The sequence below is a fragment of the Phyllobates terribilis genome, unplaced genomic scaffold (genome assembly GCF_046119375.1).
Source record: "Phyllobates terribilis strain yellow unplaced genomic scaffold, ASM4611937v1 Scaffold_5__5_contigs__length_657084704, whole genome shotgun sequence".
Taxonomy (NCBI): domain Eukaryota; kingdom Metazoa; phylum Chordata; class Amphibia; order Anura; family Dendrobatidae; genus Phyllobates; species Phyllobates terribilis.
Window position 1 is genome coordinate 128,968,894 of NW_027362765.1, and position 18,143 is coordinate 128,987,036.

At 37.6% G+C, this 18,143-nt stretch overlaps 1 protein-coding gene across 1 annotated transcript in view; it reads left to right on the plus strand.

The window, feature by feature from the left end:
* Positions 1-18,143, plus strand: part of LAMA5 (laminin subunit alpha 5) — a 248,368-nt gene that overhangs the window by 128,957 nt on the left and 101,268 nt on the right. Inside the window, exons 50-51 of the mRNA XM_073682987.1 lie at positions 67-177; positions 303-414. Coding sequence (XP_073539088.1) covers positions 67-177; positions 303-414 — 223 coding nt within the window. The remainder of the gene's footprint in view (positions 1-66; positions 178-302; positions 415-18,143) is intronic.

Here is an 18,143-nt window from a genome sequence, read left to right on the forward strand (position 1 = left end):
CTTGCTACACTGAGCGGTTAGTTTTTGGATAGACGAACACTTATTTTTTTCCCTTCTTCTTTATAGGATCTGTGGCTCCAATATCAAAGTTCCATTAATGGTATAAAAGATAAAGCTGACGATCTGGAAGATGATAGTTTTAGTCTTGCGCAGGACTTTGATGCTCTGCAGGAGAAGGTGGGTGGGTTAATTTCCACTTTTTGCCACAAGGGGGTGCTGCAACAATGTACAAACATGTGACAGTGGCCACCAGGTATTTACTGGCCGATTATGACCTTATATTGGACTTTTGCTATCTCCAGGTGAATGCAACCAACAGAACAGCAGTAAATATACAGAAAGCGACCAAGGACACCCGTCAGAAAGCAAAAGACCTCATGATCCAAGTGCAATCTCTATACAATGCTTCATTGGGTGAGATTTTATTTTACTTCTGTGCCTTGCAGCCATGGTTTCACCCCATCATGTGCTCATTCCTATGATTGCTACCAAGACGCTCCCATATATGGAGTACCGCCATCCACTGCACACATGCCCCAGTATGGTGCCCTAATAACTGTGCAATTAGTGGGTTGAACTGATTAGTGGCTATAGGTGTCCATACATGAAATCGCTACCGACTCATGTACACTCGGCTCAGCTAGGCGTGCATATTTTCTTAATGACAATAATGGGACTACATCACTGCCATACACCTGGTGGCGTCTTATCTGTCCTGAGAACAAAATGAGAAATCAGTCTGTCCTATCCTTCAGATTCAGCCGACATTGATCTAATGTACGTGGCCAACTGAAGTGAAAACTACCAAATAGTGTTCCAACACCACCCTATAATGCTCAAATACCACCATATACAGTTAACACACCACCACACAATGCTCAAATACCATCATATTGTACTCAAATACTGTTATACAGTGCTCAAATCCAATCATACAGTGCTAAAATACCATCAAATAGTGCTCAAATACAATCATACAGTGCTGAAATACAATCATACAGTGCTGAAATACAATCATACAGTGCTGAAATACAATCATACAGTGCTAAAATGCCATCATACAGTGCTCACATAGCATCATACAGTGCTCACATAGCATCATATAGTGCTCAAATCCAATCATACAGTGCTAAAATGCCATCATACAGTGCTCAGATACCATTATACAGTGCTCAAATACCATTATACAGTGCTCACATAGCACCATACAGTGCTCAAATGCCATCATATAGTGCTCAAATGCCATCATATAGTGCTCAAATACCATTATACAGTGCTCAAATACAATCATACAGTGCTCAGATAGCATCATACAGTTATCAAATACCATCATACAGTGTTCTAATACAATCATACAGTGCTCAAATACCATTATACAGTGCTCAAATACAATCATACAGTGCTCAAATACAATCATACAGTGCTCAAATACAATCATACAGTGCTCAAATGCCATCATACAGTGCTCACATAGCATCATATAGTGCTCAAATCCAATCATACAGTGCTAAAATGCCATCATACAGTGCTCAAATACTATTATACAGTGCTCAAATACAATCATACAGTGCTCAGATAGCATCATACAGTTATCAAATACCATCATACAAAGCTCAAATACCATCATACAGTGTTCAAATACAATCATACAGTGCTCAAATACCATTATACAGTGCTCAAATACAATCTACAGTGCTCAAATACAATCTACAGTGCTCAACTACCATTATACAGTGCTCAACTACCATTATACAGTGCTCAAATACCATCACAGTGCTCAACTACCATCATACAGTGCTCAAATACCATCATACAGTGCTCAAATACAATCTACAGTGCTCAAATACCATCATATAGAACTCAAATCCAATCATACAGTGCTAAAATGCCATCATACAGTGCTCAAATACCATTATACAGTGCTCACATAGCACTGTACAGTGCTCAAATGCCATCATATAGTGCTCAAATGCCATCATATAGTGCTCAAATACCATTATACAGTGCTCAAATACAATCATACAGTGCTCAGATAGCATCATACAGTTATCAAATACCATCATACAAAGCTCAAATACCATCATACAGTGTTCAAATACAATCATGCAGTGCTCAAATACCATTATACAGTGCTCAAATACAATCTACAGTGCTCAAATACAATCTACAGTGCTCAACTACAATTATACAGTGCTCAACTACCATTATACAGTGCTAAAATACCATCATACAGTGCTAAAATACCATCATACAGTGCTCAAATACAATCTACAGTGCTCAAATACCATCACAGTGCTCAACTACCATTATACAGTGCTCAACTACCATTATACAGTGCTCAAATACCATCATACAGTGCTCAAATACCATCATACAGTGCACACATAGCATTATACAGTGCTCAACTACCATTATACAGTGCTCAAATACCATTATACTGTGCTCAAATACAATCATGCAGTGCTCAAATACCATTCTACAGTGCTCAAATGCAATCTACAGTGCTCAACTACCATTATACAGTGCTCAACTACCATTATACAGTGCTCAACTACCATTATACAGTGCTCAAATACCATCATACAGTGCTCAAATACAATCTACAGTGCTCAAATACCATCATATAGTGCACACATAGCATCATACGGTGCTCACATAGCATCATACGGTGCTCAACTACCATTATACAGTGCTCAACTACCATTATACAGTTCTCAACTACCATCATACAGTGCTCAAATACCATCATACAGTGCTCAAATACCATCATACAGTGCTCACATAGCATCATACAGTGCTCAAATACAATCTACAGTGCTCAAATACCATCATATAGTGCACACATAGCATCATTCAGTGCTCAAATACCATCATACAGTGCTCACATAGCATCATACGGTGCTCAACTACCATTATACAGTTCTCAACTACCATTATACAGTGCTCAACTACCATCATACAGTGCTCAACTACCATCATACAGTGCTCAACTACCATTATACAGTTCTCAACTACCATTATACAGTGCTCAAATACCATCATACAGTGCTCAAATACCATCATACAGTGCTCAAATACAATCTACAGTGCTCAAATACCATCATATAGTGCACACATAGCATCATTCAGTGCTCAAATACCATCATACAGTGCTCACATAGCATCATACGGTGCTCAACTACCATTATACAGTGCTCAACTACCATTATACAGTGCTCAACTACCATCATACAGTGCTCAACTACCATCATACATTGCTCAAATACAATCTACAGTGCTCAAATACCATCATACAGTGCTCAAATACAATCTACAGTGCTCAACTACCATTATACAGTTCTCAACTACCATTATACAGTGCTCAACTACCATCATACAGTGCTCAACTACCATCATACAGTGCTCAAATACAATCTACAGTGCTCAAATACCATCATACAGTGCTCAAATACAATCTACAGTGCTCAACTACCATTATACAGTTCTCAACTACCATTATACAGTGCTCAACTACCATTATACAGTGTTCAAATGCCATCATATAGTGCTCAAATGCCATCATATAGTGCTCAAATACCATTATACAGTGCTCAAATACAATCATACAGTGCTCAGATAGCATCATACAGTGCTCAAATACAATCTACAGTGCTCAAATACCATCATATAGTGCACACATAGCATCATTCAGTGCTCAAATACCATCATACAGTGCTCACATAGCATCATACGGTGCTCAACTACCATTATACAGTTCTCAACTACCATTATACAGTTCTCAACTACCATCATACAGTGCTCACATAGCATCATACAGTTATCAAATACCATCATACAGTGTTCAAATACAATCATGCAGTGCTCAAATACCATTCTACAGTGCTCAAATACAATCTACAGTGCTCAACTACCATTATACAGTGCTCAACTACCATTATACAGTGCTCAAATACCATCACAGTGCTCAACTACCATTATACAGTGCTCAACTACCATCATACAGTGCTCAAATACCATCATACAGTGCTCAAATACCATCATACAGTGCTCAAATACCATCACAGTGCTAAACTACCATTTTACAGTGCTCAAATACCATCATACAGTGCTCAAATACAATCTACAGTGCTCAAATACCATCATATAGTGCACACATAGCATCATACAGTGCTCAAATACCATCATACAGTGCTCACATAGCATCATACGGTGCTCAACTACCATTATACAGTGCTCAACTACCATTATACAGTTCTCAACTACCATCATACAGTGCTCAAATACCATCATACAGTGCTCAAATACCATCATACAGTGTTTAAATACCATCATATAGTGCACACATAGCATCATTCAGTGCTCAAATACCATCATTCAGTGCTCACATAGCATCATACGGTGCTCAACTACCATTATACAGTTCTCAACTACCATTATACAGTTCTCAACTACCATCATACAGTTATCAAATACCATCATACAGTGTTCAAATACAATCATGCAGTGCTCAAATACCATTCTACAGTGCTCAAATACAATCTACAGTGCTCAACTACCATTATACAGTGCTCAACTACCATTATACAGTGCTCAAATACCATCACAGTGCTCAACTACCATTATACAGTGCTCAACTACCATTATACAGTGCTCAACTACCATTATACAGTGCTCAAATACCATCATACAGTGCTCAAATACCATCATACAGTGCTCAAATACCATCACAGTGCTCAACTACCATTTTACAGTGCTCAAATACCATCATACAGTGCTCAAATACAATCTACAGTGCTCAAATACCATCATATAGTGCACACATAGCATCATACAGTGCTCAAATACCATCATACAGTGCTCACATAGCATCATACGGTGCTCAACTACCATTATACAGTTCTCAACTACCATTATACAGTGCTCAAATACCATCATACAGTGCTCAAATACCATCATACAGTGCTCAAATACAATCTACAGTGCTCAAATACAATCTACAGTGCTCAAATACAATCTACAGTGCTCAAATACCATCATATAGTGCTCACATAGCATCATTCAGTGCTCAAATACCATTATACAGTGTTCAAATGCCATCATATAGTGCTCAAATACCATTATACAGTGCTCAAATACAATCATACAGTGCTCAGATAGCATCATACAGTGCTCAATTGCCATCATACAGTGCTCACATAGCATCATACAGTTATCAAATACCATCATACAGTGTTCAAATACAATCATACAGTGCTCAAATACCATTCTACAGTGCTCAAATACAATCTGCAGTGCTCAACTACCATTATACAGTGCTCAACTACCATTATACAGTGCTCAACTACCATTATACAGTGCTCAAATACCATCACAGTGCTCAACTACCATTATACAGTGATCAACTACCATTATACAGTGCTCAACTACCATTATACAGTGCTCAAATACCATCATGCAGTGCTAAAATACAATCTACAGTGCTCAAATACCATCATATAGTGCACACATAGCATCATACAGTGCTCAAATACCATCATACAGTGCTCACATAGCATCATACGGTGCTCAACTACCATTATACAGTTCTCAACTACCATTATACAGTGCTCAAATACCATCATACAGTGCTCAAATACCATCATACAGTGCTCAAATACAATCTACAGTGCTCATATACCATCATATAGTGCACACATAGCATCATACCGTGTTCAAATACCATCATACAGTGCTCACATAGCATCATACGGTGCTCAACTACCATTATACAGTGCTCAACTACCATTATACAGTGCTCAAATACAATCTACAGTGCTCAAATACCATCATACAGTGCTCAAATACAATCTACAGTGCTCAAATACCATCATATAGAGCTCAAATCCAATCATTCAGTGCTAAAATGCCATCATACAGTGCTCAAATACCATTATACAGTGCTCACATAGCACCATACAGTGCTCAAATGCCATCATATAGTGCTCAAATACCATCATATAGTGCTCAAATACCATTATACAGTGCTCAAATACAATCATACAGTGCTCAGATAGCATCATACAGTTATCAAATACCATCATACAAAGCTCAAATACCATCATACAGTGTTCAAATACAATCATACAGTGCTCAAATACCATTCTACAGTGCTCAAATACAATCTGCAGTGCTCAACTACCATTATACAGTGCTCAACTACCATTATACAGTGCTCAACTACCATTATACAGTGCTCAAATACCATCACAGTGCTCAACTACCATTATACAGTGATCAACTACCATTATACAGTGCTCAACTACCATTATACAGTGCTCAAATACCATCATGCAGTGCTAAAATACAATCTACAGTGCTCAAATACCATCATATAGTGCACACATAGCATCATACAGTGCTCAAATACCATCATACAGTGCTCACATAGCATCATACGGTGCTCAACTACCATTATACAGTTCTCAACTACCATTATACAGTGCTCAAATACCATCATACAGTGCTCAAATACCATCATACAGTGCTCAAATACAATCTACAGTGCTCAAATACCATCATATAGTGCACACATAGCATCATACAGTGCTCAAATACCATCATACAGTGCTCACATAGCATCATACAGTGCTCAACTACCATTATACAGTGCTCAAATACCATCATACAGTGCTCAAATACCATCATACAGTGCTCAAATACCATCATACAGTGCTCAAATACAATCTACAGTGCTCAAATACCATCATATAGTGCACACATAGCATCATTCAGTGCTCAAATACCATCATACAGTGCTCAACTACCATTATACAGTGCTCAACTACCATTATACAGTTCTCAACTACCATTATAGAGTGCTCAACTACCATTATACAGTGTTCAAATGCCATCATATAGTGCTCAAATTCCATCATATAGTGCTCAAGTACCATTATACAGTGCTCAAATCCCATCATACAGTGCTCAGATAGCATCATACAGTTATCAAATACCATCATACAGTGTTCAAATACAATCATGCAGTGCTCAAATACCATTCTACAGTGCTCAAATACAATCTACAGTGCTCAGCTACCATTATACAGTGCTCAAATACCATCACAGTGCTCATCTACCATTATGCAGTGCTCAACTACCATCATACAGTGCTCAAATACCATCATACAGTGCTCAAATACCATCACAGTGCTCAACTACCATTATACAGTGCTCAACTACCATTATACAGTTCTCAACTACCATTATACAGTGCTCAAATACCATGATACAGCGCTCAAATACAATCTACGTGCTCAAATACCATCATATAGTGCACACATAGCATCATACAGTGCTCAAATACCATCATACAGTGCTCACATAGCATCATACGGTGCTCAACTACCATTATACAGTGCTCAACTACCATTATACAGTTCTCAACTACCATCATACAGTGCTCAAATACCATCATACAGTGCTCAAATACCATCATACAGTGTTCAAATACCTTCATATAGTGCACACATAGCATCATTCAGTGCTCAAATACCATCATACAATGCTCACATAGCATCATACGGTGCTCAACTACCATTATACAGTTCTCAACTACCATTATACAGTTCTCAACTACCATTATACAGTGCTCAAATACCATCATACAGTGCTCAAATACCATCATACAGTGCTCAAATACAATCTACAGTGCTCAAATACCATCATATAGTGCTCACATAGCATCATTCAGTGCTCAAATACCATTATACAGTGCTCAAATACAATCATATAGTGCTCAGATAGCATCATACAGTGCTCAAATGCCATCATACAGTGCTCACATAGCATCATACGGTGCTCAACTACCATTATACAGTTCTCAACTACCATTATACAGTGCTCAAATACCATCATACAGTCCTCAAATACCATCATACAGTGCTCAAATACCATCATACAGTGCTCAAATACCATCATACAGTGCTCAAATACAATCTACAGTGCTCAAATACCATCATATAGTGCACACATAGCATCATACAGTGCTCAAATACCATCATACAGTGCTCAAATACAATCTACAGTGCTCAAATACAATCTACAGTGCTCAACTACCATTATACAGGGCTCAACTACCATTATACAGTGCTCAAATACCATCATACAGTGCTCAAATACAATCTACAGTGCTCAAATACCATCATATAGAGCTCAAATCCAATCATGCAGTGCTAAAATGCCATCATACAGTGCTCAAATACCATTATACAGTGCTCACATAGCACCATACAGTGCTCAAATGCCATCATATAGTGCTCAAATGCCATCATATAGTGCTCAAATACCATTATACAGTGCTCAAATACAATCATACAGTACTCAGATAGCATCATACAGTTATCAAATACCATCATACAAAGCTCAAATACCATCATACAGTGTTCAAATACAATCATACAGTGCTCAAATACCATTATACAGTGCTCAAATACAATCTACAGTGCTCAACTACCATTATACAGTGCTCAAATACCATCACAGTGCTCAACTACCATTATACAGTGCTCAAATACCATCATACAGTGCTCAAATACCATCATACAGTGCACAAATACCATCATACAGTGCTCAAATACCATCATATAGTGCACACATAGCATTATACAGTGCTCAACTACCATTATTCAGTGCTCAACTACCATTATACAGTGCTCAACTACCATTATACAGTTCCCAACTACCATTATACAGTGTTCAAATACCATCATATAGAGCTCAAATACCATCATACAGTGCTCAAATACCATCATACAGTGCTCAAATACCATCATATAGTGCACACATAGCATTATACAGTGCTCAACTACCATTATACAGTGCTCAACTACCATTATACAGTGTTCAAATACCATCATATAGAGCTCAAATACCATCATACAGTGCTCACATAGCATCATACAGTGCTCAACTACCATTATACAGTGCTCAACTACCATTATACAGTGTTCAAATGCCATCATGTAGTGCTCAAATACCATCATATAGTGCTCAAATGCCATCATATAGTGCTCAAATACCATTATACAGTGCTTAAATACAATCATACAGTGCTCAGATAGCATCATACAGTGCTCAAATGCCATCATACAGTGCTCACATACCATCATACAGTTATCAAATACCATCATACAGTGTTCAAATACAATCATGCAGTGCTCAAATACCATTCTACAGTGCTCAAATACAATCTACAGTGCTCAACTACCATTATACAGTGCTCAACTACCATTATATAGTGCTCAAATACCATCACAGTGCTCAACTACCATTATACAGTGCTCAACTACCATTATACAGTGCTCAACTACCATTATACAGTGCTCAAATACCATCATACAGTGCTCAAATACCATCTACAGTGCTCAAATACCATCATATAGTGCACACATAGCATCATGCAGTGCTCAAATACCATCATACAGTGCTCACATAGCATCATACGGTGCTCAACTACCATTATACAGTGCTCAACTACCATTATACAGTGCTCAACTACCATTATACAGTGCTCAAATACCATCATACAGTGCTCAAATATCATCTACAGTGCTCAAATACCATCATATAGTGCACACATAGCATCATGCAGTGCTCAAATACCATCATACAGTGCTCACATAGCATCATACGGTGCTCAACTACCATTATACAGTGCTCAACTACCATTATACAGTGCTCAACTACCATCATACAGTACTCAAATACCATCATACAGTGCTCAAATACCATCATACAGTGCTCAAATACAATCTACAGTGCTCAAATACCATCATGTAGTGCACACATAGCATCATTCAGTGCTCAAATACCATCATACAGTGCTCAACTACCATTATACAGTTCTCAACTACCATTATACAGTGCTCAACTACCATTATACAGTGCTCAACTACCATTATACAGTGCTCAACTACCATTATACAGTGTTCAAATGCCATCATATAGTGCTCAAATGCCATCATATAGTGCTCAAATACCATTATATAGTGCTCAAATACAATCATACAGTGCTCAGATAGCATCATACAGTGCTCAAATGCCATCATACAGTGCTCACATAGCATCATACAGTTATCAAATATCATCATACAGTGTTCAAATACAATCTACAATGCTCAACTACCATTATACAGTGCTCAACTACCATTATACAGTGCTCAACTACCATTATACAGTGCTCAAATACCATTATACAGTGCTCAAATACAATCTACAGTGCTCAAATACCATCATATAGTGCACACATAGCATCATACAGTGCTCAAATACCATCATACAGTGCTCACATAGCATCATACGGTGCTCAACTACCATTATACAGTTCTCAACTACCATTATACAGTTCTCAACTACCATTATACAGTTCTCAACTACCATCATACAGTGCTCAAATACCATCATACAGTGCTCAAATACCATCATACAGTGCTCAACTACCATTATACAGTGCTCAACTACCATTATACAGTTCTCAACTACCATCATACAGTTCTCAACTACCATCATACAGTGCTCAAATACAATCTACAGTGCTCAAATACCATCATATAGTGCACACATAGCATCATTCAGTGCTCAAATACCATCATACGGTGCTCAACTACCATTATACAGTACTCAACTACCATTCATTATACAGTGCTCAAATACCATCATACAGTGCTCAAATACCATCAATACAGTGCTCAAATACAATCTACAGTGCTCAAATACCATCATATAGTGCACACATAGCATCATACGGTGCTCAACTACCATTATACAGTGCTCAACTACCATTATACAGTTCTCAACTACCATTATACAGTGTTCAAATGCCATCATATAGTGCTCAAATGCCATCATATAGTGCTCAAATACCATTATACAGTGCTCAAATACAATCATACAGTGCTCAGATAGCATCATACAGTTATCAAATACCATCATACAAAGCTCAAATACCATCATACAGTGTTCAAATACAATCATACAGTGCTCAAATACCATTATACAGTGCTCAAATACAATCTACAGTGCTCAACTACCATTATACAGTGCTCAAATACCATCATACAGTGCTCAAATACAATCTACAGTGCTCAAATACCATCATATAGTGCACACATAGCATCATTCAGTGCTCAAATACCATCATACAGTGCTCACATAGCATCATACGGTGCTCAACTACCATTATACAGTGCTCAACTACCATTATACAGTTCTCAACTACCATTATACAGTGCTCAACTACCATTATACAGTGTTCAAATGCCATCATATAGTGCTCAAATGCCATCATATAGTGCTCAAATACCATTATACAGTGCTCAAATACAATCATACAGTGCTCAGATAGCATCATACAGTGCTCAAATGCCATCATACAGTGCTCACATAGCATCATACAGTTATCAAATACCATCATACAGTGTTCAAATACAATCATGCAGTGCTCAAATACCATTCTACAGTGCTCAAATACAATCTACAGTGCTCAACTACCATTATACAGTGCTCAACTACGATTATACAGTGCTCAAATACCATCACAGTGCTCAACTACCATTATACAGTGCTCAACTACCATTATACAGTGCTCAAATACCGTCATACAGTGCTCAAATACCATCATACAGTGCTCAAATACCATCACAGTGCTCAACTACCATTATACAGTGCTCAACTACCATTATACAGTGCTCAAATACCATCATACAGTGCTCAAATACAATGTACGTGCTCAAATACCATCATATAGTGCACACATAGCATCATACAGTGCTCAAATACCATCATACAGTGCTCACATAGCATCATACGGTGCTCAACTACCATTATACAGTGCTCAACTACCATTATACAGTTCTCAACTACCATCATACAGTGCTCAAATACCATCATACAGTGTTCAAATACCATCATATAGTGCACACATAGCATCATTCAGTGCTCAAATACCATCATACAGTGCTTTCTTAGCATCATACGGTGCTCAACTACCATTATACAGTTCTCAACTACCATTATACAGTTCTCAACTACCATTATACAGTGCTCAAATACCATCATACAGTGCTCAAATACAATCTACAGTGCTCAAATACCATCATATAGTGCTCACATAGCATCATTCAGTGCTCAAATACCATTATACAGTGTTCAAATGCCATCATATAGTGCTCAAATACCATTATACAGTGCTCAAATACAATCATACAGTGCTCAGATAGCATCATACAGTGCTCAAATGCCATCATACAGTGCTCACATAGCATCATACAGTTATCAAATACCATCATACAGTGTTCAAATACAATCATGCAGTGCTCAAATACCATTCTACAGTGCTCAAATGCAATCTACAGTGCTCAACTACCATTATACATTGCTCAACTACCATTATACAGTGCTCAAATACCATCACAGTGCTCAACTACCATTATACAGTGCACAACTACCATTATACAGTGCTCAAATACCATCATACAGTGCTCAAATACCATCATACAGTGCTCAAATACCATCACAGTGCTCAACTACCATTATACAGTGCTCAACTACCATTATACAGTGCTCAAATACCATCATACAGTGCTCAAATACAATCTACGTGCTCAAATACCATCATATAGTGCACACATAGCATCATACAGTGCTCAAATACCATCATACAGTGCTCACATAGCATCATACGGTGCTCAACTACCATTATACAGTGCTCAACTACCATTATACAGTTCTCAACTACCATCATACAGTGCTCAAATACCATCATACAGTGCTCAAATACCATCATACAGTGTTCAAATACCATCATATAGTGCACACATAGCATCATTCAGTGCTCAAATACCATCATACAGTGCTCACATAGCATCATACGGTGCTCAACTACCATTATACAGTTCTCAACTACCATTATACAGTTCTCAACTACCATTATACAGTGCTCAAATACCATCATACAGTGCTCAAATACCATCATACAGTGCTCAAATACCATCATACAGTGCTCAAATACCATCATACAGTGCTCAAATACAATCTACAGTGCTCAAATACAATCTACAGTGCTCAAATACCATCATATAGTGCTCAAATACCATTATACAGTGCTCAAATACAATCATACAGTGCTCAGATAGCATCATACAGTGCTCAAATGCCATCATATAGTGCACACATAGCATCATACAGTGCTCAAATACCATCATACAGTGCTCAAATACAATCTAAAGTGCTCAAATACAATCTACAGTGCTCAACTACCATTATACAGTGCTCAACTACCATTATACAGTGCTCAAATACCATCATACAGTGCTCAAATACAATCTACAGTGCTCAAATACCATCATATAGAGCTCAAATCCAATCATGCAGTGCTAAAATGCCATCATACAGTGCTCAAATACCATTATACAGTGCTCAAATGCCATCATATAGTGCTCAAATGCCATCATATAGTGCTCAAATGCCATCATATAGTGCTCAAATACCATTATACAGTGCTCAAATACAATCATACAGTGCTCAGGTAGCATCATACAGTTATCAAATACCATCATACAAAGCTCAAATACCATCATACAGTGTTCAAATACAATCATACAGTGCTCAAATACCATTATACAGTGCTCAAATACAATCTACAGTGCTCAACTAGCATTATACAGTGCTCAAATACCATCACAGTGCTCAACTACCATTATACAGTGCTCAACTACCATTATACAGTGCTCAAATACCATCATACAGTGCTCAAATACCATCATACAGTGCACAAATACCAACATACAGTGCTCAAATACCATCATATAGTGCACACATAGCATTATACAATGCTCAACTACCATTATACAGTGCTCAACTACCATTATACAGTGCTCAACTACCATTATACAGTTCCCAACTACCATTATACAGTGTTCAAATACCATCATATAGAGCTCAAATACCATCATACAGTGCTCAAATACCATCATATAGTGCACACATAGCATTATACAGTGCTCAACTACCATTATACAGTGCTCAACTACCATTATACAGTTCCCAACTACCATTATACAGTGTTCAAATACCATCATATAGAGCTCAAATACCATCATACAGTGCTCAAATACCATCATACAGTGCTCACATAGCATCATTCAGTGCTCAAATACCATTATACAGTGTTCAAATGCCATCATACAGTGCTCAAATGCCATCATACAGTGCTCACATAGCATCATACAGTTATCAAATACCATCATACAGTGTTCAAATACAATCATGCAGTGCTCAAATACCATTCTACAGTGCTCAAATACAATCTACAGTGCTCAACTACCATTATACAGTGCTCAACTACCATTATATAGTGCTCAAATACCATCACAGTGCTCAACTACCATTATACAGTGCTCAAATACCATCATACAGTGCTCAAATACCATCTACAGTGCTCAAATACCATCATATAGTGCACACATAGCATCATGCAGTGCTCAAATACCATCATACAGTGCTCACATAGCATCATACGGTGCTCAACTACCATTATACAGTGCTCAACTACCATTATACAGTGCTCAACTACCATCATACAGTGCTCAAATACCATCATACAATGCTCAAATACAATCTACAGTGCTCAAATACCATCATATAGTGCACACATAGCATCAAACAGTGCTCAAATACCATCATACAGTGCTCACATAGCATCATACGGTGCTCAAGTACCATTATACAGTTCTCAACTACCATTATACAGTTCTCAACTACCATCATACAGTGCTCAAATACCATCATACAGTGCTCAAATACCATCATACAGTGCTCAAATACAATCTACAGTGCTCAAATACCATCATATAGTGCTCACATAGCATCATTCAGTGCTCAAATACCATTATACAGTGTTCAAATGCCATCATATAGTGCTCAAATGCCATCATATACTGCTCAAATACCATTATACAGTGCTCAAATACAATCATACAGTGCTCAGATAGCATCATACAGTGCTCAAATGCCATCATACAGTGCTCAAATACAATCATACAGTTATCAAATACCATCATACACTGTTCAAATACAATCATGCAGTGCTCAAATACAATCTACAGTGCTCAACTACCATTATACAGTGCTCAACTACCATTATACAGTTCTCAACTACCATCATACAGTGCTCAAATACAATCTACAGTGCTCAAATACCATCATATAGTGCACACATAGCATCATACAGTGCTCAAATACCATCATACAGTGCTCACATAGCATCATACGGTGCTCAAGTACCATTATACAGTTCTCAACTACCATCATACAGTGCTCAAATACCATCATACAGTGCTCAAATACCATCATACAGTGCTCAAATACAATCTACAGTGCTCAAATACCATCAGATAGTGCTCACATAGCATCATTCAGTGCTCAAATACCATTATACAGTGTTCAAATGCCATCATATAGTGCTCAAATGCCATCATATACTGCTCAAATACCATTATACAGTGCTCAAATACAATCATACAGTGCTCAGATAGCATCATACAGTGCTCAAATGCCATCATACAGTGCTCACATAGCATCATACAGTTATCAAATACCATCATACAGTGTTCAAATACAATCATGCAGTGCTCAAATACCATTCTACAGTGCTCAAATACAATCTACAGTGCTCAACTACCATTATACAGTGCTCAACTACCATTATACAGTGCTCAAATACCATTATACAGTGCTCAACTACCATTATACAGTGCTCAACTACCATTATACAGTGCTCAACTACCATTATACAGTGCTCAAATACCATCATACAGTGCTCAAATACAATCTACAGTGCTCAAATACCATCATATAGAGCTCAAATCCAATCATGCAGTGCTAAAATGCCATCATACAGTGCTCAAATACCATTATACAGTGCTTAAATACAATCATACAGTGCTCAGATAGCATCATACAGTGCTCAAATGCCATCATACAGTGCTCACATAGCATCATACAGTTATCAAATACCATCATACACTGTTCAAATACAATCATGCAGTGCTCAAATACAATCTACAGTGCTCAACTACCATTATACAGTTCTCAACTACCATCATACAGTTCTCAACTACCATCATACAGTGCTCAAATACAATCTACAGTGCTCAACTACCATTATACAGTGCTCAACTACCATTATACAGTGCTCAACTACCATTATACAGTTCTCAACTACCATCATACAGTTCTCAACTACCATCATACAGTGCTCAAATACAATCTACAGTGCTCAAATACTATCATATAGTGCACACATAGCATCATTCAGTGCTCAAATACCATCATACGGTGCTCAACTACCATTATACAGTACTCAACTACCATTCATTATACAGTGCTCAAATACCATCATACAGTGCTCAAATACCATCAATACAGTGCTCAAATACAATCTACAGTGCTCAAATACCATCATATAGTGCACACATAGCATCATACGGTGCTCAACTACCATTATACAGTGCTCAACTACCATTATACAGTTCTCAACTACCATTATACAGTTCTCAACTACCATTATACAGTGTTCAAATGCCATCATATAGTGCTCAAATGCCATCATATAGTGCTCAAATACCATTATACAGTGCTCAAATACAATCATACAGTGCTCAGATAGCATCATACAGTTATCAAATACCATCATACAAAGCTCAAATACCATCATACAGTGTTCAAATACAATCATACAGTGCTCAAATACCATTATACAGTGCTCAAATACAATCTACAGTGCTCAACTACCATTATACAGTTCTCAACTACCATTATACAGTGCTCAAATACCATCATACAGTGCTCAAATACAATCTACAGTGCTCAAATACCATCATATAGTGCACACATAGCATCATTCAGTGCTCAAATACCATCATACAGTGCTCACATAGCATCATACGGTGCTCAACTACCATTATACAGTGCTCAACTACCATTATACAGTTCTCAACTACCATTATACAGTGCTCAACTACCATTATACAGTGTTCAAATGCCATCATATAGTGCTCAAATGCCATCATATAGTGCTCAAATACCATTATACAGTGCTCAAATACAATCATACAGTGCTCAGATAGCATCATACAGTGCTCAAATGCCATCATACAGTGCTCACATAGCATCATACAGTTATCAAATACCATCATACAGTGTTCAAATACAATCATGCAGTGCTCAAATACCATTCTACAGTGCTCAAATACAATCTACAGTGCTCAACTACCATTATACAGTGCTCAACTACGATTATACAGTGCTCAAATACCATCACAGTGCTCAACTACCATTATACAGTGCTCAACTACCATTATACAGTGCTCAAATACCATCATACAGTGCTCAAATACCATCATACAGTGCTCAAATACCATCACAGTGCTCAACTACCATTATACAGTGCTCAACTACCATTATACAGTGCTCAAATACCATCATACAGTGCTCAAATACAATGTACGTGCTCAAATACCATCATATAGTGCACACATAGCATCATACAGTGCTCAAATACCATCATACAGTGCTCACATAGCATCATACGGTGCTCAACTACCATTATACAGTGCTCAACTACCATTATACAGTTCTCAACTACCATCATACAGTGCTCAAATACCATCATACAGTGCTCAAATACCATCATACAGTGTTCAAATACCATCATATAGTGCACACATAGCATCATTCAGTGCTCAAATACCATCATACAGTGCTTTCTTAGCATCATACGGTGCTCAACTACCATTATACAGTTCTCAACTACCATTATACAGTTCTCAACTACCATTATACAGTGCTCAAATACCATCATACAGTGCTCAAATACCATCATACAGTGCTCAAATACCATCATATAGTGCTCACATAGCATCATTCAGTGCTCAAATACCATTATACAGTGTTCAAATGCCATCATATAGTGCTCAAATACCATTATACAGTGCTCAAATACAATCATACAGTGCTCAGATAGCATCATACAGTGCTCAAATGCCATCATACAGTGCTCACATACCATCATACAGTTATCAAATACCATCATACAGTGTTCAAATACA